Source organism: Sinocyclocheilus anshuiensis, unplaced genomic scaffold, assembly GCF_001515605.1.
Source record: "Sinocyclocheilus anshuiensis isolate Anshui unplaced genomic scaffold, SAMN03320099.WGS_v1.1 scaffold242, whole genome shotgun sequence".
Taxonomy (NCBI): Eukaryota; Metazoa; Chordata; class Actinopteri; order Cypriniformes; family Cyprinidae; genus Sinocyclocheilus; species Sinocyclocheilus anshuiensis.
This window is the reverse complement of record NW_015546053.1, coordinates 606,225-629,110: the sequence shown is the minus strand read 5'-3', so window position 1 is coordinate 629,110 and position 22,886 is coordinate 606,225. Positions and strand designations below refer to the sequence as shown.

The window sequence follows — 22,886 nt, the reverse complement described above, 5'->3', positions numbered from 1 at the left end:
TGTTTTAGCATGCTTCTAGCATGTTGCCAGCCTATTTAACACTTGTTGACGCTTTTTAATATGTTCCTAGGAGTCCATAACAGTGTTATCCATGACACTTCCTGTGTCCAGCAGGTGGCGCTATGACTATAACTGAATTTGGGCATGTATATGTGTTGAGGACAGAACTCCTATCAAACGTGTGAAGTTTGGGGCAGATCGGACATTGCTTGCCTGAGTTATAGCAACTTCCTGTTTTATGGCGAAACATCAAACTTTGTCAGGCCGCCAGGGACACGCCCTTTGACGAAAACTCAAGATCTTCGCAATTTAGCATCGCAAAGGCCTTATAATTACACTCAGCAAATTTAAAGATGATTCGATTAAAACTGTAGGAGGAGTTCGTTAAGGTACGAGGCCTGAAAATGACAAAAACTGCCCAAAAATCATACAGGAAATTCAAAATAACGGACTTCCTGTTGGGTTTCGGATTTTGAACCACAAGACTTTTTTGTAGGTATCGGTGTGTTACATGTGTGTACCGAGTTTCGTATATGTATGTGAAACGTAGCTCGAGGGGCACTTCGTTGAAATTGTATAGGTGGCGCTATCGAGCCATTTTGCCACGCCCAATTCTGAAACACATATCAGATGTAAATTTTCGCCAGTTCTGATGTGTGTGCAAAGTTTCATGAGTTTTGGAGCATGTTTAGGCCCTAAAAAATGCGATTCACTTTAGAGAAGAAGAAGAAGAAGCAGAAGAATAATAATAAGAAACGGAGCAATTCCAATAGGGTCCTCACACCATCGGTGCTCGGGCCCTAATGAACAAAATGCTGTCATTATACAATTCTCCGCAATTCTCTATGCTGCACACAGTTTCAACTTACTCGAAAACTTGACGTGACGTGAGATTTGATCGTAGCCACAGCTAACGTCCATATTGATAAATTCCAAGTTTTGCTCAATTTTCTGTCGTACGTTCATTTCGGAAATGAGGCTCATTGTATGTGGTAGACCAATCACAACAGACTGGGCCATCTGACCAATCTGAGCAGAGGCTCACGGAAAGGAGGGGTTTAAAGAGACTGAATCTTAGAACTGCTTCAACCGAATTGTTTGAGAATCGTCGGAAAATGAGGTGATTAAATGCTTAGTTTGGGAAAACGAAACCATTTTTTTAACTTGCATGCTATTGTAGTAGACTCACAAAACAATATTAGGAACCTTAAAAATGGCATAATAGGGGCACTTTAAAGTTATGCGAAATGTTATGTGAAATGTAAAGTCATGTGAAAGTTAGGTTCTAATAGACCAAGAAATACAAATCACAAAGATGGGATTTTGTCTAAGCAACCAACAGTGATCAGCAGTAGTGGGTTGATTGCTTGTATATGTGAAAAAGATGGAAGCAAATTAGTTTGCGGTTGATTGTGAAGGACAATTCCTCACCTGACACACTGCCCCACTTCTCAAGGGAGCTTTTTGTCTGGAACTTGGAGTGTCAAGGTCAAATTCACTGTCAAACATTGCAAAGTTATTCGACTTGTTTTCTTCCAGCCAGCCATTTGTTCTCAAAAGTTCCCGCACCAAGAAAGTCCTTTATTCCCATGTCATGTTGAACCAACGGACAACAATGATTGTTTGATTCTACTAAAAAAAATCCCTCATTTCAAGAAACACCACATGCAATTTCCACCGATGTCAATGGCGCATCTGTTGCGACATTCGCCAATGCCTGTTTCAAAGTTGCTTGATTAAACAATGCTGTGCCATCACAGTCGCCACCAGGAACAGCCCTTCCACTATTCATCTTCTCAAAAGCAGGAATTAATAGAGAGCCCAACACCGAGATGCATCCAAACAAACGTCAACAAGAAAAACAGACAAATTAACCGGCGATGACACTGGGGCGTTCCTTCGGGCTTTTACAAATGACTCTTCAGATGGCTGCTGGTTGTGGCATATGTCTGCGGCCCATCTAATGAGTCCCTCTGAAAACTGCACAAACTCAATAAGTAATGAAACTGCAGCTTGGCTCTTATTACCGAATCTCTGCGCCATCTGACACTAATGCTGGATAATGTATTGGCGGCAGCAGCTTTTGGCATGCGCTTATTAAATGTGGGTTCAAAAAGGCATTGATAGACTCCACGGAGGCGGCCGGTCTGTCTCTTAATGTGTGATGAGATGAGCTTAGAGCCGTGGAAGAAGAAGAAGAGAAACTTAATTATCACGTGCCGCGAGAGCACCAATCAATAGGTTCGGGTTTACCGTGAGGGCCATTAGGGTCAGAGCCAGCTAGGGGCTAAAGTGGCGTACGCTTTTGTAGAGCTTACCACTGCGATGACAATAATGATTTGGAGAACAGAGCGTCGAGCGGCATCCGTGAAGCCGCATACATTGTGTCTGTGTGAATGGAAGCCCGAACTGTTCAGAGCAAAGGATTGTAAACACATCTCTGATACTGTGACACACAAGGGCAGTTTGAGCTACCGCAAATTTAAGACCCATTTTCGCCAATTGTTGTTCTTCGGTTCATTTACACACATGATGTTTTGCAGTTAGCGATTCTCATTTTGATACGCTCAGTCTTTCATTATCGTAGCTCTCATGGGGCATGTCTGAGACGTGTTCAGCTAACATTAGAACACACACTGCTAGATGTAGACTGTCATACATGGGCTTTGTTCGTTTGGTTTCAAATGTATGTGTACTTGATCAGGGATTTGCAGGTTTCTGAGCTGTAAAATGAAAGGATAATGTCATTACTTTCTAGGGAATTAACTTTAGGTGCTTAACAGCCCCTCATAGAATTTCTGTGTTGATGCCAAAACAAGCTCACATCTGTTACTGATTGATCATCAGAGCAGATTGTGATAAAAGACGATACAATCGCCATGGGCATTAAATCAAGACTTATAGGCTGCATAAACATTTATTAATTTTTATTTTTGTTATTACCCTTCAACACTATTCAAGTGGGATTACTTTTTTTTTATAAGCTTGATATATATTATTGATTTTTTTGTTTTGGTGATATTTTACCCAGAACACTGGCAAAAATGTCTCCACAATAAAATTCAGGCAGTGCAATGAGAAATGTATTTGACGAAGGTCAAAATAAATGAAGCTTTGAATTAAGTGGACCATTTTATTGCAACTGGATCCCTTTTTCCTGTCCAATATGTTTTTTTTTAACTGTCCTGGTCCTACAATATTGGCCTCTTTGCATAAATTCTGATAGATTCACAATACTAAAAACACTAAACTGAAAACATTTTCAGAAACTCTGTGGTTTCACACTAACTTTCTTTTAGTTATTAATGAGCAAACACATTCTGCTGTTTAACTGACAGCTTTAAAAGACAAGTTTTTTTTTTATTGTTTGTTATTTTTATTTTTTGAAATAATCTAAAAAAAATGGAGGCTTTGTCTTCCAATTATACACTTTGTCAACTGTAAACAGTATTCACACATAATACACACACGCTTGATGTCAAAATTGTGAGATTTGTTTAAAAAAAGCCTAGTTAATTGTCAACTGTTCTGACAGCAAACCAACATTCTTTTTTCTTCTTTTTGGAAACACTCCTACAGTTTGCTCTGATTTGTAAAGTTGTTTTTTCGAGAACAAAAACCACTGAAGTTCTTTTCCATCAGGAATAATGCATGCTCTTAATGAAGCCTGTCAGAAACAAACCCAAAATGCACTTTCCACTCAGCCAGATGTCAAGTGCATCTCTTGAGATCCATTTCACCTTAATAAGATCTTTTGCTTTGACGAATAAGTGAATATTTCATTGTTAAGTGATCTAGATGACGATTCTGTATACACATGGAAATAAATATGAGTGCACCATAAAACCATAAAAAATGTGATATTTGTGTATGAAAAAGAAAATCACTCATAACTAACAAACCAAACATTAAGCATATAAAGTCCTGCAAAAGTCAGAATGAAGTGAAAATTCCCAAAACATATTCCCAGCTCTGTGATCTAATTACATATACATATAGTCAAAATAACTATGCCTGTTTATATCATGATTTAAAGTTATGCTTATTAACTACAGAATAATTTTAGAAGAGTTTCTTAATAATTAATAACTGCAATAATCACAAGCGGTATACAGTGTTAGGAGGGTTACTTTGGAAATGTAATAGGATACAGAGTAATGTAACTGATTACATTTGATTACTTTTCTAAATGTCTAATGAATGGTTTCAACTGTTAATTATTTTCAAACATTACAAGAAGGCAGGTTTAACCTTACAGTAGTACTCAACACTGATTACTGTCAGACTTTCAAAATCCTTCATCGCTTGAATTAAGATTATAATCATTTAATTTTAAGAGTTCAGACTTTAGCACCTCTTTTTACTTTGAGATCTCTGAGGTTAAACACATTTAAAATCATAAGAAATAGTTTAATAGATATGATAGTGTTTTTGAAATAAAATCTTTGCATAGCTATGACAGAAAACACTGGAATCTAACAGTGTCTTGAAAATTTTGGGGGCGTGTTTAAACGAGGCGTTTTAGGAGGGCGTGGACGAGTCTTTTATAAAGAATATATCTTTGGGTTTGAGACTTTAGTCTTTACCCCTTTAACATGCAAGAATTCAGAGACAAAGGGAGTGAACAATTTGGAAGGACATACTGATGGAGAATTCACACTGCGCTTTTGCAGAAAGGTTTCATATACAACATTGAAGTAATTGCTGTCAGCCCAAGACGGTGCAATGGGAATACTGCCAGAGGCAAATAGAGTACAGTAGGTGTTCCAATTTAAAGACTCACTCAGTATGGGTTCGAGAGTGGGGATAAAGGGAAATTAACATATTAGCTGGCATATGGTTGTGATGAAAACCTAATGGCTACAGAAATGCAGTGCATTTTTAGCTATAATGATGAAAAACTGACCAGGTCAAACATAAGTTCCAACTACTTGCCTTACTGTGACAATAACATGTTCTTGGAATTTAAAGGGACAGTTCACCTTAAAATGCAAAGTCATCAATTACTTACTCTTATGTCATTCCAAACCATTTTAAGCAGCGGAAAATTCTGCTTTTGTGTTCGATGGAAGAAAGTCTAGCAAGTTTGAAGCGACATGAGGGTGAGTAAATAATGACAGAACTGTTCCTCCAACTTGGTCTACTGTGGGTTCTACTTTTCTAAGCCTCTTAGCCCTTTTGCATTATCTCTTTGTTTTCAGAGATGAATGAGTCTAAATAGGCAAATACGGCAGTGATTATTCATAAACAGAAAGCATCTTTAAAAGCTTTAAGAATTTTACATGAATATTCCGTTGTGTGAGATAAGGACATGTTAATGCTTGATTATGGGCAAACAAAAGTGCTGATGAGGTGAACTAATTATGGAAGCATAATTCAATGCCACATTATTAATTACAGAGATATGACCTGTGAGCACAACTCAAGAACACACACACACTTATAAACTCGCATAGTTCCAGAACAGTAAACTTGAGTGGTTAAAATTAGACATTAGAGCAAAGAAACATTAAGGATATGCAACATATTAAAAATAAGTAGTGCTGTCAATTTAATGTAATTCTATCAAATAAGTGCTTTGAAACATGCAACGGGAATGAATGGGGATGTTGAAAGCTTTTTAAAAGTGGCATTCAAGGCATAAGATGCTCAAGAAAACATTGAGATGCATTCAATGACAAAATGAGATGTGCCTCAATGTGTACAAAGACTGACAATTAAAAATGTATTCAGTGATTCACACAATAATAATGACTTAAATGGGTATTTCGCCACTGGAAAAAGGGGCTTTCAAAAAAACTTGGCTGCCTATGCTGTTGAGAGGAGAAAAAAAAAAGAAGAAGAATCACAAATATGGAGAGAGCAACACAACAGAAAACCTGAAAAACCTACAGTACGTGTTTGTAGCCTCTGTTTCAAAATAGATGATTACAAACAGTGTTTTGAGTGAACTAGAGAAGAAAAACTGAAATAATCAGTCATTCTGTCAGTTAACAAATAACCTTTAAAATTATCTTCTTTAAAATAACTAAATAGCCAAATTCTGGAGCTCTACTTACTTTAATAGTTTGGTTTTAGCATGTTGCTAAGCTCAGCTAACTGCGCTATTCTAGTAAACAAGAAAATACAAAGCAAACAAATGCTAAAAAAATGACTTTTTATAAGTACTATTCATTTTTGAATAATATACACAAATAATTATAATGAATTTCTCCAGTATTGTCCACTGAATTTAATCTATTTCCATTAAGCTTGTCGCTATTCAAATATTATTTAGTTTTAAACAAATTATACAAATATGTATACCGTATTCCTCCTGCATTGTCCACCAACTCTTATTCTTTTTTTCCCTCCAAGCTTGTCACCATTCAAACACTATTCATTTTTTAAAGAACTATACAGCTGTTTAAGAAACACCCTTGCATTAGCGTTAATTTTTTTTTTTTTTTGTAATTTGATGCAAAGTTAATAGAAAATAATTATAAATGTACACATAAAAAACGAAAATATAAAATAAAAAATCTTTGCAGGATTTGCAATGCTGATGACCGTTAAAATGCGTCATCACAGTCTGTGAAAAGAGTCCATTGTCCACCAACTTTCCAACCATTTTTTTTCACTAAGCTTGTCATTTTGCAATTGCCATTTCTGTGCAGCAATGTATGCTTTAGAACGTATTAATGAGTTATTTATTTGTTTGCTTACAGAGACAATTTAGCATAAATGCTTTTATATTTCTTGATAAGTATCAGTTAAAGCTACATTTCAACTGTAGTTTCTAAGGGAGATCTTCACCCCTGGATAACAATTTGGCAAAAAAACAAGGTATCTTCGAAGGCAGCATAATTACCGGAACAGCCTTCCAGTCGAAAGCGTGTCTATGCTGCTTCTGTAGGCAGCTCACTAGGTTTTGGAACGCAGCCTAGATTTTAGAAGAGCGCCTGTGTTGTGTTCCACAATGCTGTGTTACAAAAGGTGTTATATGATGAGAGAGCCGTGTAACTTATGTGAAGCGTGATGCTTAGGGTGTTTGAAATGTGAAAAACAAACTTGAGTCTCACCCAGAGTAGTTGAAGAGTCTGCTGTCCCAGAGGCTGTGTTCTCCACAGGGCCCGCTGTGGAAGAAACAGGAGTCAGAGCCGTCAAAGCTGTTCAGCCCGTCCTCTGTGTTCTTGGATGCGTGGCTGTGCACCACATCGAGCAGGACGATGATACCCAGAGAGTGAGCCACGTCAATCAGCTCCTTGAGTTCCTCTGGGGTGCCGTAACGACTAGAGAGAAGAACAGATGAAGGCAGATATCAAAGCAGTCTGGGCAGAGGTTGTCTGTCAAGCTGCATGCTCTTCGTCTTGGGCTAAGCTTGAAACTAGCAGCAGTCTGACTGTTAAGACCAGTTCTTTCAAAAGTATAGAGATATCTTTCTGAGTTTATCGCAAAACACAAGATGCACTCATTTCAGAATACAGAACATCTGCTTGCTGCAAGATGTGCTAAAGAAAATGTGAATGTGAAACACTGCTGGAGTCGGCTTTACAGTTAGAGCTGTAATGATGGCTGACGATTGCAAACTGTGATTAACAATGTTTTGTTCATGTTACTAACAGTGTAAGACAAATACACAAACAACTTAAGCCATTTGTTCTGAACTTAGATTAAGAATAAACATAAAATAGATAATAAAATAGGCCAAAATATGTTGCTCTCCAACATATGGTGCAATAGTGCTTTGGGCAACCCGACATTGAACCCCAGCTCGTGGTCTATTTCCAATCCATCTCCAATCCCATTTCGATCTCTCCTACACACGTCTTTAATGTCTTTCTTGTTCTATCTGAATAAAGGCAGAAAGACTAAATAAATAAAAAATAAATAAATAGATAGAAAATATAGGCCTATATGATTTCTTTTATAGCTTTGAAAACTTTAAAAGACATAAAAACATTTTAAAAGACATGAATAATAATAATTTGTTTTAATAATTTCAAATATTTCTATGATAAACTTTGGTCTTTAGCCCAATTAATATAATCAAAAATATCTACATAATATTCACATAACATAACATAACATAATATTAGGGCTGTCAAACGTTAACGCATGCGATTAATTTTACTATCATCAACGCCATAAAATAATTTAATGCAATTAAAGCAAAATTACTAAAGCACAATTTCTATTCTAACCCTTTAACCCAATTTTGCTTCTCTGCTTGCGATCAGTTCATTTTAAGCCGCTAAACTCCGGGAAAGTTTTCCAATGATCCAGTAAGCGAATGCATTCAAACAATCCGTCCAAAACAGCGCTAATATAAAGGAAACCAGGCTGATTACATCTGAGATTGCAGAGAGAACAGAGACTCGCGTTGCGTTTTCAGTTAATTATTCCAGTGTGTTTCGCTTTTAAACACGAGCTCTGTCATATTCTGTGAATGTCACTGAAGAGCGCAAGCCCTCACACGTCACACAGAATGAATGGATTGTCTCCCACCACTGTATGGCCAGATGAGATGCGACTGGATAACCAGTGTCTCGATAGTAAAGTTTTGATGGATGAAGACTGCAATCAAGGTAAAGACGATTGCGGTGGCATACAGGAGTCGTACAGTACAGTAAGCACACATAAGTCCGTTATAATAATGCGTGTATGAGTGCTCTTGACGCACTGATCGCACATTGTATTTATGCACAGGCACAGACATTTCCGTACATTCATGTTGTTTCCACACACATTCACGATAATGTTTTGATTTGTCATGTGTTTAGTTGTTCTGAATGGATCCGTGTACTGTAGTAGATATATGCAGTCAGCAGGCAGTTGGTTTAGGGTTTTTTTCTTGGCATCTCCATATGGTCCTGTTCGGTATCGCAACTTGACTTCTCTAAAATGTAAAAAAGATATTTGCTGTTGCACTGTACATATACTATACAATTCTGATTTCTTTAAGCATTTTTTTTTCTTTCATATGTGCTTATATGGGCTCCTTATATAATTTGTTTTTTTTTGGTGTCCTTTTGGAGTTTCTAAGTGTTCTTTTTTTATCTTAATTTTATTTTTGATTTTCGGAATCACCCTTCAATCTTTTGGTTTACTTTGCTGGATATAGCAAATAATGACGATGAAAACATTTGAAACAAGATAAATGGTCTATGCTTAATTTCATAAAGTATGCGATTAATCGCGATTAATCACAGAAAAAGGGTGTGATTAATTAGATTTTAAAAAATGTAAACACAATTTTAAACATGAAAAAATAAAAATAAAAACTTGTTTAATAGGAAAATGGTAGCTAAATTAAAGTTCATTTTCAAGATTACAAACTGAATGAATGAATGAATGAAAACATACATACATACAGAAATAATTTAAGTTTTTTCAAACAGAACATATTTGTGATAGTTTTAGATTTGTAATTTCAACATGAAAACTGGCATAACACTTCTCTGAGAAATGTAATTTTGTTAACACACCTTTGGCAGTCCAAAACTAAATAAATAAAAACAAAAAAAATAAATAAACTACAAGATACTGTAAAAAAAAAAAAAAGTTATAAAAGATCAAATTAAAGTAAAAACTGATGAAAACTAATAAACTGTAAAGGACAAACAGAAAATAATTGGAATGGAAATTAAGAAGAATAGGTATATAAGAATAGTTCCCCCGCAAACAAGGTCTGTCCAATCTTAAAATACTCTTCCAAACAGTTACACCTAATCACTAATCCAAAAGTTGACATGCTCATCCACTCAAAACAAACAAAGCAATTATAGTCCCCCTTAAGTGGCGCAGTGGCCATACTTCATGGATCGGCCTTTTGGGATTCAAACCTACAACCTTCTGGATACTATCCCAGATCTGCCACATTACGTATGTGTGCATGTGTCTATCTCAGAAAAATCCCCTCGACACAACAGCTGTGTTTAGCAGTGCCAGCAGAACAACACATGTGCAAATACATCAACCGTGCCGCCAATTGCCGTGTAAAAACAAACAAATATGGCAGTAAATAGAAATCAATCTCAGATCGTTTACACCGTCATGGCGGCTGAGCAGAGGTCAAAGCCTCCATTCGGGGTGACGTACTGCTCCTTGCGGAACAAAGGGCAAGAGCGGCGCGTTTCCATCAGCGCTTCCTCACGTATCTCCTTCGTGTAATTGCTCCAAGAAGCTTCATCTGTCCTCCAGCTATCATCAAATCGCTTTCCCCCGGCAAACGTGATGCAGGGTGACAACAATACCCCTCCCCTCGGCCTCCGCCCCCTTCCCAGCATCCAGACCTTGCACTTTTTAAACGGCTCAGGGAGATCAATCATGGGTGAAATTACTCTGTATACATTATACTCGCGCTATAGGCTGTCTTCAGTGCTATCCAGTAAGGGCGAGCGACGGAATAAAGCACATAAATAAAGAATTCCTGCCTGTCTTCCTTTATCTGAGGTCTCTACCTCTCCACAGGATTAACTGCAAATGTGTTTACAGGGAGATTATCGGCCCCGTCAGAGGAGCCTCTCTGTGATTTGGGGCCACAGATGTGGGACAGTGTCTCATGGTGTGTGTGCCTATCGTTTTCACTGAGGGGTGTTACATTTACCTCATTTTGAACATTAAGAAGATAAAAATTAGTGAATTGTACCATGTTATGGGCCTCAGGGCAGCATCCTTTTCATTGAGGGTCAACAAGTGCACCCTAGAGTTGATTTTCAGGGTCATTTTTAGGGTCATTAGTTCCTGCCTAGTATTCCAGATGAATCACTTATTAAGTTGCTTGTTGGTTAGTAAAGCTGTCTTCAGGGTGATTCACAAAGAATGTGTTTTTGCATTTAAAAATGTGAGATGCAGGGGAGAGGAATAGGAGAGGAATTTTTTTCTAATTAATTACATGATGTGCTGATTAATTAATCACATCAGATAATTTCAAGTCAATATTGGCAAAAATAACAATATTGTTAAAGTTTCGGAGAGTCTAGCAACAGCAAGATAACTTTGAAAGCATACGATCCCACCCTCCTTGCAAATCACTCTCCAAAGCTACGTCTCCTCCAAAACACATGAACGCGCACAGACAGACCAGAGACTAACCAGCGACACAATGAGAGACAGCGGAGGATTGAATGCAGTGTTAACATTGCAGTACAAAGCGTACAATATTACAATATTAACACTTTCCATTCTCTCTGGGTTGCGCAAAGGTATGCAAATACATACAGGCAGGTAGGACAGCCTATCGTAGCCCTCGGACCAAGGGATATGATTGGATGAACATTTTATGGTCCTACTACTTCCAGAGATAAAATATAAAAAAATTTCAATCATGACAACTCTCTGAAGATTTTAGCATGGTGATGGATATGACAATGTTAATGTAATTGGTCTTGGCGGAATAGATCTGCTACGCTGCTGCTGAATTGCTGCTGCTGTTGGTTATTGCTGTAGTTGTAGATTATTGCTGCTTCTGCTGCTGCTGCAAGCAAGTACAGGAACTTGCTACTGCCAATGCATATGGCGATATGGTGCCGTGAGTATTTAAGACATACTGCTGCTGCACAAATAGCATATAAAAAACCCCACAGCAGATCTATACAGGTGGAGCTGGGGAAGGTGGAGGGTTTCAGAGAAACTCTGAAAGTGCGCTGCAGGAATCTCTAGTGAATGCTAGCCAGCCATATAAATGCAAGGCAGTAAGCTCATTGGCTGCATATGCAGCATGAACCAATCAGCTTGTGCCAAGTCGTTTAACTCTCTGAATATCATCGGTTACGTTAACAATCCGTCGCCTGTGCCATCTAGAGTTTCATGACTGAACTATATATTTAGACCACTTAACTCAATGATTGTTTGGGATGTGAAGAGACTTTCAACCAGCATAACAAAAATGTTTTTTAACCAAATCACCTATTAATGAATAATGAAATATGACAAAAAAAAGAAATGATATTCTAAGGGCCAGATTTAATAACAGCTTGCGCCAGCGCAAACCATCTTTTGGTGTTAAAATCATACTGTCAGGATTTACTAAAGACGCGCAGAGAAAAATTAGTGCTGAAAAGGCATGGACACGGTTATTTTTGCGCCTGACCTTATTGAATATGCATTTGTAGGAGTTTCCTTTTTAGACGCAAAATGTATGGGAGGAGGGTATAATGTTGGTTTATGGAAGGAGAGTATAATGTTGGTTTTTATCCTTGTCTCAAATGCGCTGCATGTAAAAATGTACGCAAAAATGCTTTGAGTTTCGGAGTTGTATAACTGATCGCACATATGAAATTAAACAACTGGTATCATGTGTTTCCACTAATGTGATTTATCTGTTATCTTGTTTGTGTATAAAACAATATGTGGGTAAGACAAATAGACAAATTAGAACTCGGATCATTGAGCATATGAGCGCTATTAGGAGGAAAGATTTAAAATCGCCTGTGGCTCGCCATTTTGTTGAGATGTCTCATTCAGTCTTAGGGTGCTTTCACACCTGTAGATCGATTGCTTTGTTCTGAAACAGGGATTACAATTATTACAATGTTGCTTTTTATTCTTGGTGTGGGTCGCTTTCATACGTTAATGTTTCTAAACAGAACAAATTTGTTAATACAAGTCACACGCGAGTAAACTGTTCTCTCATTGGTCAAAGTTTCACGGTTTATTTTCCAGGATTCCACTTCACTGTCACAGCTGTCATCTGTCAGGATGGAACGATAACAGCTTCGCGGGCTTATTGTTGTTGTTGTTGTTTTTTTTTGGCATTATATTAATTTATCACTTTGAGCAGGAGTCCAGGAGCTCCAGAGTTTGTTTTCAATCGAGCCGAGACCACCTCGTTCAGGCAATCTCGGACCGATTGTTTTGGCGCGGATCCGAGCGCCATTGCCGTGTTCACATATGCCCAAACGAACCGAGCTAAGGGGGGAAACGCACCAGGTTCCGAAACAACGGGCCAGGTGTGAAAGCACCCTTAGACCTAAATTTTATAGCTATTGAAAAGTTGACACAGACTCGTAGAGGAGGGAATTTAGAACGTAGACTTTTGCAAAATTAATGTAGGTGGATTTTTGATCTTAAAAGTCTACACCCTCTTGGTATGAATGAAGATTTGTCTTTGAATTATTTTTTTTTTATATAATTTAACGATATGGGGGACTTGAAGAGTACGTGGGTATGATGTTTATTGATTGTATACACAAAAACTGATGTTAAGAACTATTGTTGGAGTCATGAGATCATTATTGGTGTATATGTATATTTTGTTTGTATATTTTGTTGATATAGTTGTATATGGTTAATTTGGGATGACATAAATGTATTTGCTGTATTTTGTTATAGATTTTAGATATATATGTGTATTTGTTTAAAAGATCTTTGTGATACTAGGGGTATTACGGTAATACATGTTTTAATGAGCGCAGGTGCTGCTTGGTAGCACGTGGCACTGAGGAAGGGTTAATACCCGAAAACGTTCTGCACTTGCACTTTTGCACTTCTATCCACATATTTTTGTGACCTCTGAACAATAAATGGAATAAGCTTTTTGAGCTGCATTTGGACGAGTGCGGATCTCTTTCATCTTTGTATCTTTTGGATCTACGCACCATATGTTTTTTGCCTACTGGATATTTGGACGAGTGTTTGGCGCTACACTCTAAAAAATGCTGGGTTAAATATAACCCAGCTATTGGGTTGTTTTGACCCAAAGGTTGGGTTGTTTTGTGGGAGGAGAGTATTACAATTAATCACACAACGCGATTTACTAACGTTTGCGCTCGTCAAAGTACTGGTATTTGCACCATTATTTAACGCCAAAAAAAGCATGTCTTAAAGCAGGTGGTAATTTGCGCTGCACTTGGTAGAATGCACTGGTCATTATGGAAATGATCAGGCTACATCTGTGTTCTGTGTGAGCATTGTTAGTAAATCACACACAGAATTTCCCCTCCCATCAGCGCTTTCATGGAATTGCGGTCTAATGCTAATTTGCCCTGTTTAGTAAATCTGACCCTATATATGCAACTAAAATCCCCAGGAGGTGGCGGCAAGTCCCTGAATGAGCAAATTATTCATTCAACTCATTCGTTCAAATGGCTGATTCATTCAGAAATGAAGACTGCTTGTAAATGGCTCACTGAATCCTTGGCTCACTTGATTTGTTCATAAAGTGTGTTGCTCAGAAAGTCATAACAGTTCTGCTGTGGTTTCGCATTTACAAACTATTTTTGTTGCTGAAATTGGGCAAAAACAGACAATACTGACAATACTGTGTCTAAAATGTAACACAAGAGTAACTTCTTGTTTATTGAACTGTTGTATAAAATCACTACTAGATTGTCAAGCATGCAGATATTCTGAAAAAAAAAAAACCTGCACTCTTGCTCGTGTGATATTGGTAAACAATTTTAATGAGGAAAAAAAATTAACTTAAATGATTTTAGCAAATGGCTGCAATATAACAAAGAGTGAAAAATTTAAGGGGGTCTGAATACTTTCCGTACCCACTGTAAATACATGACAAAAACCCATGCGAGGCATTTTTTGCCCTCATATCCTGAATTTTAGGGGCATTTAACTGCATTATAATTGACTCCATCACACAGTCAGACGTCGCCTTGCATCATGTTCATTAGCAACAGCATTAGATGACGTCAACATTTTTACGTGTTATTTTTTTTCCATAATTAATCATAAAAATTTAAAGCGTTGAATCAACAGGCCTAACAAAATGCAAGACATCCTGTTTATTTTGCAATGTGGAATTAACAATTTTCTTTGAATGTGCTGATTGAATTTGAAGATTTTATTAGCCACTATAGGTTAATAACTAGATGCATAAAGTGTGGTAAACAGTAAAACTATATGCACTACAAAACAAGTGTGTTTATGAATACGATTAAGGCTGTCACGATTCCTCGAATAAATTTGTGTACTCAATTAAAAAAAAAATCCTCGATTGCATTTTGCCCGTGTCGAATAACCGGCAAAATACCGGAAGTGGTGCATTCCACGGACGAGAATCCATGAAACGCATTTTAAACCGTTTACCATGGCTGCATGATATGTTAAACCCATTTAAAAAATCATAATAAAACATAATGCTATTGTGAATTCACAAACGCTACGATTCAATTAAATAAAATGTATGCGATGCAGGTTTAATACATGTGCTTTAATTATTTACATGCATGTTGGTTATGTACGTTCGTGTCAGAGTTGCTCTGTTCACAGTAAATGCTGCTACACATAAACTGTTATCATTTACATGTGTGGAGGTATTTGTTATAATATGTAATGTACGTTAGCTCTGTTGTTTATAATACTTTATGTATTTTAACTGTTTTGTTCAATAAAACCATATGATTACTTGCTTTTGATACTTTATTTGAACTAATTATTACTGCCTAATTGCTATTATATATGTATTTTAAGTACTTTTAAAGGCTATTGGTCTATTTTTATTATTACAAAAAATTATTATAATTATCTGATTACTCGATTAATTGTCAGAATAATCTACCAATTACTCGATTACCAAAATAATCATTAGTGACAGCTAATTACAATAATATATTAAAATAAAATATCAAAAGTTTATGATATCAAGCAGCATAACAGACTGTTTTTGTACAGATAACTGGCAGAGGATACACCAGAAGAAAGTACTGAAAAAAAATGTAAGGTATAGAGGTTTTTTTTTTTTTTTTTTTTTTTAAGCTGAACTTCTTTCAACTTGATCGCTGAGTTTTGGGAAATGTTGTGTCATGCATGAGATGTTGCAAAAGAAGCGAGACGCAAGTGCGATGGTCAAACATGGTCAAACACAGCAGAATGCAAAAACACGTTCTGTGTGAACGGCCTCTAGACAGTAGACAAGATTCAAGATTTCATTTGTCACATACAAAGTTGTATACAGAATACCACCTGCAGTCAAATATAAATAATGTCCGCTCCATAGACAGTGCATATATTTTATTAAGGAAATGCATGAACATAGAAATAATAATGAAAGACAAAAGCAAACCTGAAGCAGTGCAAAGAGTGTATACAACAGAACTGAGACACAATAATTATTCAATTGTATGTGAATGTGCCAAAATTAAGCAAAAATTACTGCAAGGCATTTCACTAGGTTTGCAACTTGGTTAGTCGGAAAACAAAGAAAATGTTAAAATAATAAAACATTGTCCAGTTTCAGATAGATTTACCTTGATGCTGCGAAGAAACTGGTGACCTGGTAACCGAAGCTAGCATAGTATGCATGCTCCATGATCGCCATCAGCTGAATACAGTTATAACCTGGGTGTATGACAGTAAAGAGAGCAGCGCTTATTAACAGATCTTTGCCAAAAATCAGTATTCTCTCATTTACTCGCCCTCATGCCAATCCAAACCCTTATGAATTGCTTGCTTTAGTGGAACATTAGATATTTTGAAGAATGTTCATGTAGATATTTTCCATAAAAACTAAAAGTTACCTAGACACAGTTAATGTTGTGTGTTCATCACACAAAGCTGTCATATTGCTTCAAAAAACATGTACTGTAATACAGTATGTACTGTAACAACTTATGGTGTTGTTTATTATTTGTATTTGGTATTATTATTATTATTATTATTATTATTATTAAAATATTAAAAATAATAATAGCGTAATATTTAACAGTAAATATAGTATAATAATAATAATAATAATTATTATTATTATTATTATTATTATTATTGTTATTGTTATTATTATACAAGATTTGTGGATGACCTACACTTTTAAAGAAGCTTCAAATCTAATCTTTTAAGATTATTATTTGTTAATAACTGTTTTTTAGCTACAGCAAACCTTTAGCTGTGACTTTTAGCTATACCGTTTTTTTGCAAAACAAACATGTTGCAGCAAAAAGTACAAATTCTGCTGTTCTGCTGATGTTGTGTCATCCCCACTGCAGTGTGTACCAAATGCCCACGTAGAGAACCACGGCTTCACATAATTTCAAAACAGCCGTTTTCATTAACGAGAGGATATTATACAACAGTCAAGCAAAAATAATACATTGTCAAGGCCACAGAAAACCTTATCATGAAAACACTACTCAGGTTGATCCCAAGCAACCACAGTACAATGAATACGGCCGTCAAACCCAACAAAACATCTTCCTTCTTCCCCCTTCAGCTCTGACCAGTAAGTGTCCACTACAGAAGCTGGTCTTTTATGCGAACACAAAGTGGCCACCCGGACACCCCGTCTGAATGACTCATTGGGTCATACACAAGTCTTATCTGTCCGGATAAGCCACAAAACCAGCGTTTCGGTTCCCCACGCAGGCTGTAGCTGCCCTGACATGGCTTTGAATCTGTACGGGAAGAACTCAAGAGGGAGATCCAGGCTTGTCTCACATCGTTTTTTTCCTGAACAGATTGGTTTATTTATTTATCTATATATCTAGCTATCTTCCTCGCCCTGCTTCAGAGAAAGTTTGGGGATTTTTGATGAGGTGTGACAGCGCCAGGGGCTCGTCTCACCGACGATGCGTGAGCGAACACGTACACACACACACACACAGAGAGCACTTTTCGACGCTTTTTAGATACCAGAACCACAATTGTCTAGGGAAATGCAACTGGTTACCACAAAACAATGAGAACTCAAGGGAGCAACAGAAACAATGCAACAACACTGGTTTAGTGCATGGACATATGCATGAATTATTCTATCATAATATTTGTTACTGCGAATGGCATCGTGGGACGTTATGTGGGAAGACGGTCATTTTTAATCTAAACATGCAGGCACACATACTTCTGTTTTGCCTACGAGCAATAAAAAAGTATTTTTGCATATTTTTGTATTTTTCGAGGAAAACTTGAGTGGTGTCTGGGCCTATGCAACTTACAGGCACAATGTTGGAGTGGGTCTGAATGTTTTCAAAGATTCCCATGTTTCTAAGATGCTAAAAGATCCCACCTCCATGATATTTCTATAGAATTACTGTGCCCACATATAGATGGGGCCCTCAGGGGCCTCTGTGGCCCAATACGAGGTATGTTTATATTCTCCAAAAAGAGAACATTCCATGTTTCCATGATTGTCTACTAGGGCTGGTCGATATAGCTAAAAAATGTATCAACAATATAATGTTTCATATTGTTCTGTATCGATAATTATTTACATTTTTTATAACCTTTTTTAAAACAAAGAGCAATAGAAAAAAAAAGTTTAAATTTACCCACTGTATTTTTAACTTAACCCAATTTATTGAGACAAACAACCATTTTTTTTTGTTTGTTTTAACAGTCAAACACAATAAAAATTAAACAAATATATAATTTATTATGTTTTGTATGCAGATTAAATAGGTCTTAAGGAAACTTTTGGCTTGTCTCCTGAGGCCACAGGAGGGCGCAATGGGCAAAATAATACAGCACATAATGTTAACGCAGGGAAATAACTGTCTATAAAAAACGTGCATTACGTCTAAATTAACTCATATAAATCAAATATAATTATGTTTTTTTTTTGTTTGTTTTAACAGTCAAACACAATAAAAATTAAACAAATATATAATTTATTATGTTTTGTATGCAGATTAAATAGGTCTTAAGGAAACTTTTGGCTTGTCTCCTGAGGCCACAGGAGGGCGCAATGGGCAAAATAATACAGCACATAATGTTAACGCAGGGAAATAACTGTCTATAAAAAACGTGCATTACGTCTAAATTAAATCATATAAATCAAATATAATTTCGTAAATTGCATAAACAATTATGAACAAAACAGCATCATGTATTTATGCATTGCTTAATACAAAGAGCCAAATCGCTCATCACGGAGATTGCATTTAAAAACATAAGAGACGCAGTGAAAAGGAATAAACCTCCACAAGTTTGCGACATGTTTTCTAAAAGTTTAAACTGTTTTAACTTTGCGTGAGACGCGAGTGCAGCAGTCATATTTGTCCGTCTAAAATGCGTTGAATATGCATCTGTGTGAATGTCTTTGTTTCGGTTTTCAACTAATCAAGACCTTCTCCGCATTGAGCTTCTATATTTCTCTAATATTTTGAACGCATAACACAGCAGCGGCGCATCTCGTGGGCTAGACTAACAAAACATTAAAATGCAACGTCGCTTACATCATCACCGCATCTTGTGCGCCACTGATGATGCTCCCTGATGGACTCCTAACATTCAAATGCAAATGTTTATTTTAAATTCGACTAATATTATTATTTTTTATTCACAATCTCCTCATCACAGGCAGGCACAGCACTCAATTCAGCATGTGTTTGTGTGTGCTGTCTGCGTGACTCATAGCACGTGCCTATATCGTGCACTATATTGAACATTTTTTATATCGTTATCGAAGAAGGTGTACCGTCGATAAATACCGATACCGTTTTATCACCCAGGCCAATTGTCTACTTCTAAAAGTTATGTTCTAAAGTTAAAATGTTGATTTAATAAGGCCATCACCAACTCATCCTGAAATAAAAATGTCAGTTAAATTAAAATAAACAGATAGATATAAACAAACAATTACATTTCAAACAAAATTAATGTTGGAAACATATGCATATAAAATTAGGAAAAAAAAATAATTTTAGTCAACAACCTACACAAAAAATTTCAAACAGAACCTAAACAAACAAACAAACAAACAAAAACTAGCAACCACCCCATTACAAAAATATTACAAAAAACAAAATGAAAACAAACACAACAACAAAAAAACAAACAAACAAAGAAGTTATGTTTCAAAGAAACAGATTCTTAGCAAGATCTTCTCCAGGTCTAACAGTGTTATTCTAGTAAATATGGATGGATGGATGGATGGATAGATAGAAATACATACATAAATGAAACATGCATATAAAATTAGACAATAAAGAAATGTTAGTCAATGACTCTAACATAAATAAATAAATAAATAAATAAATAAATAAATAAACAAACAAATAACTAAATAAATAAATAAATAAACAAACAAACAAATAAATAAAAGACCAATGCAAACAAATCAAAACAAAAAAACAAACAAACAAAAAGGTTCTGTTTCAATGAAGCAGATTCTTAGCCAGATATTTTCCAGTTCTAACAGTGATATTCTGCTAGTTAAAGTTAAATTTTGATTGAATAAAGCCACCACCTACTCAATACTCATACTGAAATGAAGAAAATTACCATTTAATTCAAACACCAAAAAGCACACTCCTTTTATAAGCACTTCAACGGATTCAGACTCTCTGACTGAGATAAATGTTTGGAACTTCTGTTGTAAAAATATATATATATATCACCCCTATGCCTACACCGCAGGCATCTCTTGACAAATATTCCTGTCAACAATAAATGTTTCAAAACAAAGTCCAGGATCCAGGAAGCAAAATATAATGGATGTTATTAAAGAGATCATTCACCCAAAAATAAAAAAAAATATGTTATCATTTACTCTCATTTCACTCCAAACCTGTTCGTCTTTGTTTTTGAGTGATACACTAAAGGAGAAATGCTAAATAATGTGCTGGTTGCTCTTTTCCATGCAATTAGCAGTCATAGTAGAAGAACGTCCTGAATTGAAGTCATTCACTCATGTTTATCCTCTCCAGTGAGTTGTTAAATGCTTTGACTCAAGAACTCAAAAACCAGATCAGTCTGGTTTAGAATGGTTTTGTGAACTGTATCTTACCTCGGTCAAAAACAGACCAATACAAGTTCCCATTTGTTTATCACATAAAGCTATTATATGGCTTTGAATATAATCACATTATAATGCATTTATTGCATATGTTTTGTCATTTTGGTATCTGAGAGCGAGAGTCCCCATTCACATTCCTTAAATAGAAAAAGTGACCAGGACATTTTTCTTTTTTTAATTAATCTTTTATGTTCCACAGATGAAATTAAGAATTTTCAAATTTAGCGAACTATCACTCTAACTGTCATATCACCCCAATCTCTAATCCACAGGCTTCTAAACCTCATCGTCTGTGCCTGGTAAATACTTGAAAATACCCCCTGCATCTCCAAAACACATCGGCACACTCAAACACACCTCTCTCCAGCTCTCATCCACGACAGCACTAATGAACACTCCACATGGTGGCTAAAGCCTGTAAACAGGGTGTTGACCTGCAGAAAGGGGCTTGGTTGAGAGAGCAGCCTCCCCAGAACATTGGCACCAAGGCCAGTGGCTCATCATCAATGCAGCAGGTCTGTCAGGTTAAGCACCACTGCAGCTCAGATATTTTGTGATGAAGGAGGAATGTTGGCAGGTAGAACATAACCTCTCTCCAGGCTAAAAATAATGCTTGTATCCTTATAAAAGTGTCCTGTGATGGTACCATCATACAGTGATGTACTGGATGGTAATACTTTGATATATACTATTGTACAAAATGATCAAAATATTCATTTAGCATGATATCTTAATAATACTCCAATATCATGGTACTGTCATGGTATATCTCCAAAAACATGGTAATACTGTACCATAGTAGTACCATAGTACTTCTCTGTAATGCATCAAAAAGAATAAAGTGCTTTAGTGATGAAGCCCGTTGTGTTTTTGTTAGCAGAGAAAAATGAAAGTGTCTCTCTAAGAGCATAACATTATGTAGTAATTATCTTCACCATCTATAATGTATTTTCATTTGAAAAGTTTAGCTAAAACAATGATTTGAAGAAAGAAAGAGTATTAAAACTTGTGCCAAATTCTAAACTGAAAGCGATAAAAAGAGACAACTGTTTAAACATTTTGTTTCAAAAGGCCACAGAGAAAAATATCAATGTTGAATCGGTCAAAGGACACACTCATGTGTCACACACTCATTAAAGTAATTTGTTTTAAAACAATTTTTAAAGCGTTTGTAAAACTGTCAAAGAAAAAAAAAAGGAACAACATAAAACCAAGGCAAACAAAATGAAAATACCATTAAACTAAATAAAGCAATAAAATAAAGACTGTTTTAAAAAAAAAAAAAAAAAAAAAAAAAAAAAAAAAAGGACGGCTATAGTAATTTGTTTGAATAAAACCTTGCTGACAAAGACAATACTTACTGTAAAGCAACACAAAAAAATAAAACCAACATAAAACCAATGCAAACAAAAAAACATCACAACACAAAGTAATAAAATAAAATTTAATAAAATTTAATTAAATTAAATTATATAAAATTATATAAAATTAAATAAAATAAAATAAAATTAAATTAAATTAAATTAAATTTAAAAAATCTGTTTTTAATAAAACCCACATCCATGTGTAGATAAAGTAATTTGCTTCAATGACATGTAACTGTTTAACATAAGGCAAACAAATCAAAACAAAACAAAAATATCCCTATTAATAGGGAATATACAGTACACCCACATGCCCTAACTAGAGTACTGTTATATGAAAGCGAATTTCTGCCATGGAATAAAAGTTATATTTAAAAAAAGTTATTGCGTATTTTTATCTCACAATTATCTCACTCTTTGGGATATGGGATTGTAAGTTTACAATTCAGAAATGCAAGATGTAAACTCAGAATACCAAGAAAAAAAAGTCAGAATTGCAAGATGTACAGTAAACTCAAAATTCAGAGAAAAATGCCAGAATTGAGAGATGTAAAAATCTTAGAATTTTGCTTTAAAAAAAAAAGTTAGAATCGTGGTATGTAAACTCAGAATTCCGAGGAAAACGCCAGAATTGCAAGTTGTAAAATTAGAATTCTGTTAAAAAAAGTTAGAATTCCAGAATGTAAACTCAGAATTCCAAAAAAGGTGATGTGACATGTGGCCAAGTATGGTGACTCATACTCGGAATTAGTGCTCTACATTTATCCCATCCAAAGTGCACACACACAGCAGTGAACACACACACACCGTGAACACACACCCGGAGCAGTGGGCAGCCATTTTTTTGCTGCGGCGCC

General features: G+C 35.9%; 1 protein-coding gene across 1 annotated transcript in view; it reads right to left on the bottom strand.

The window, feature by feature from the left end:
* Positions 1 to 22,886, bottom strand: part of LOC107699207 (1,4-alpha-glucan-branching enzyme-like) — a 191,200-nt gene that overhangs the window by 118,595 nt on the left and 49,719 nt on the right. Inside the window, exons 11-12 of the mRNA XM_016500404.1 lie at positions 16,185 to 16,275; positions 7,062 to 7,271 (exon numbers count right to left, since the gene is read on the bottom strand). Coding sequence (XP_016355890.1) covers positions 7,062 to 7,271; positions 16,185 to 16,275 — 301 coding nt within the window. The remainder of the gene's footprint in view (positions 1 to 7,061; positions 7,272 to 16,184; positions 16,276 to 22,886) is intronic.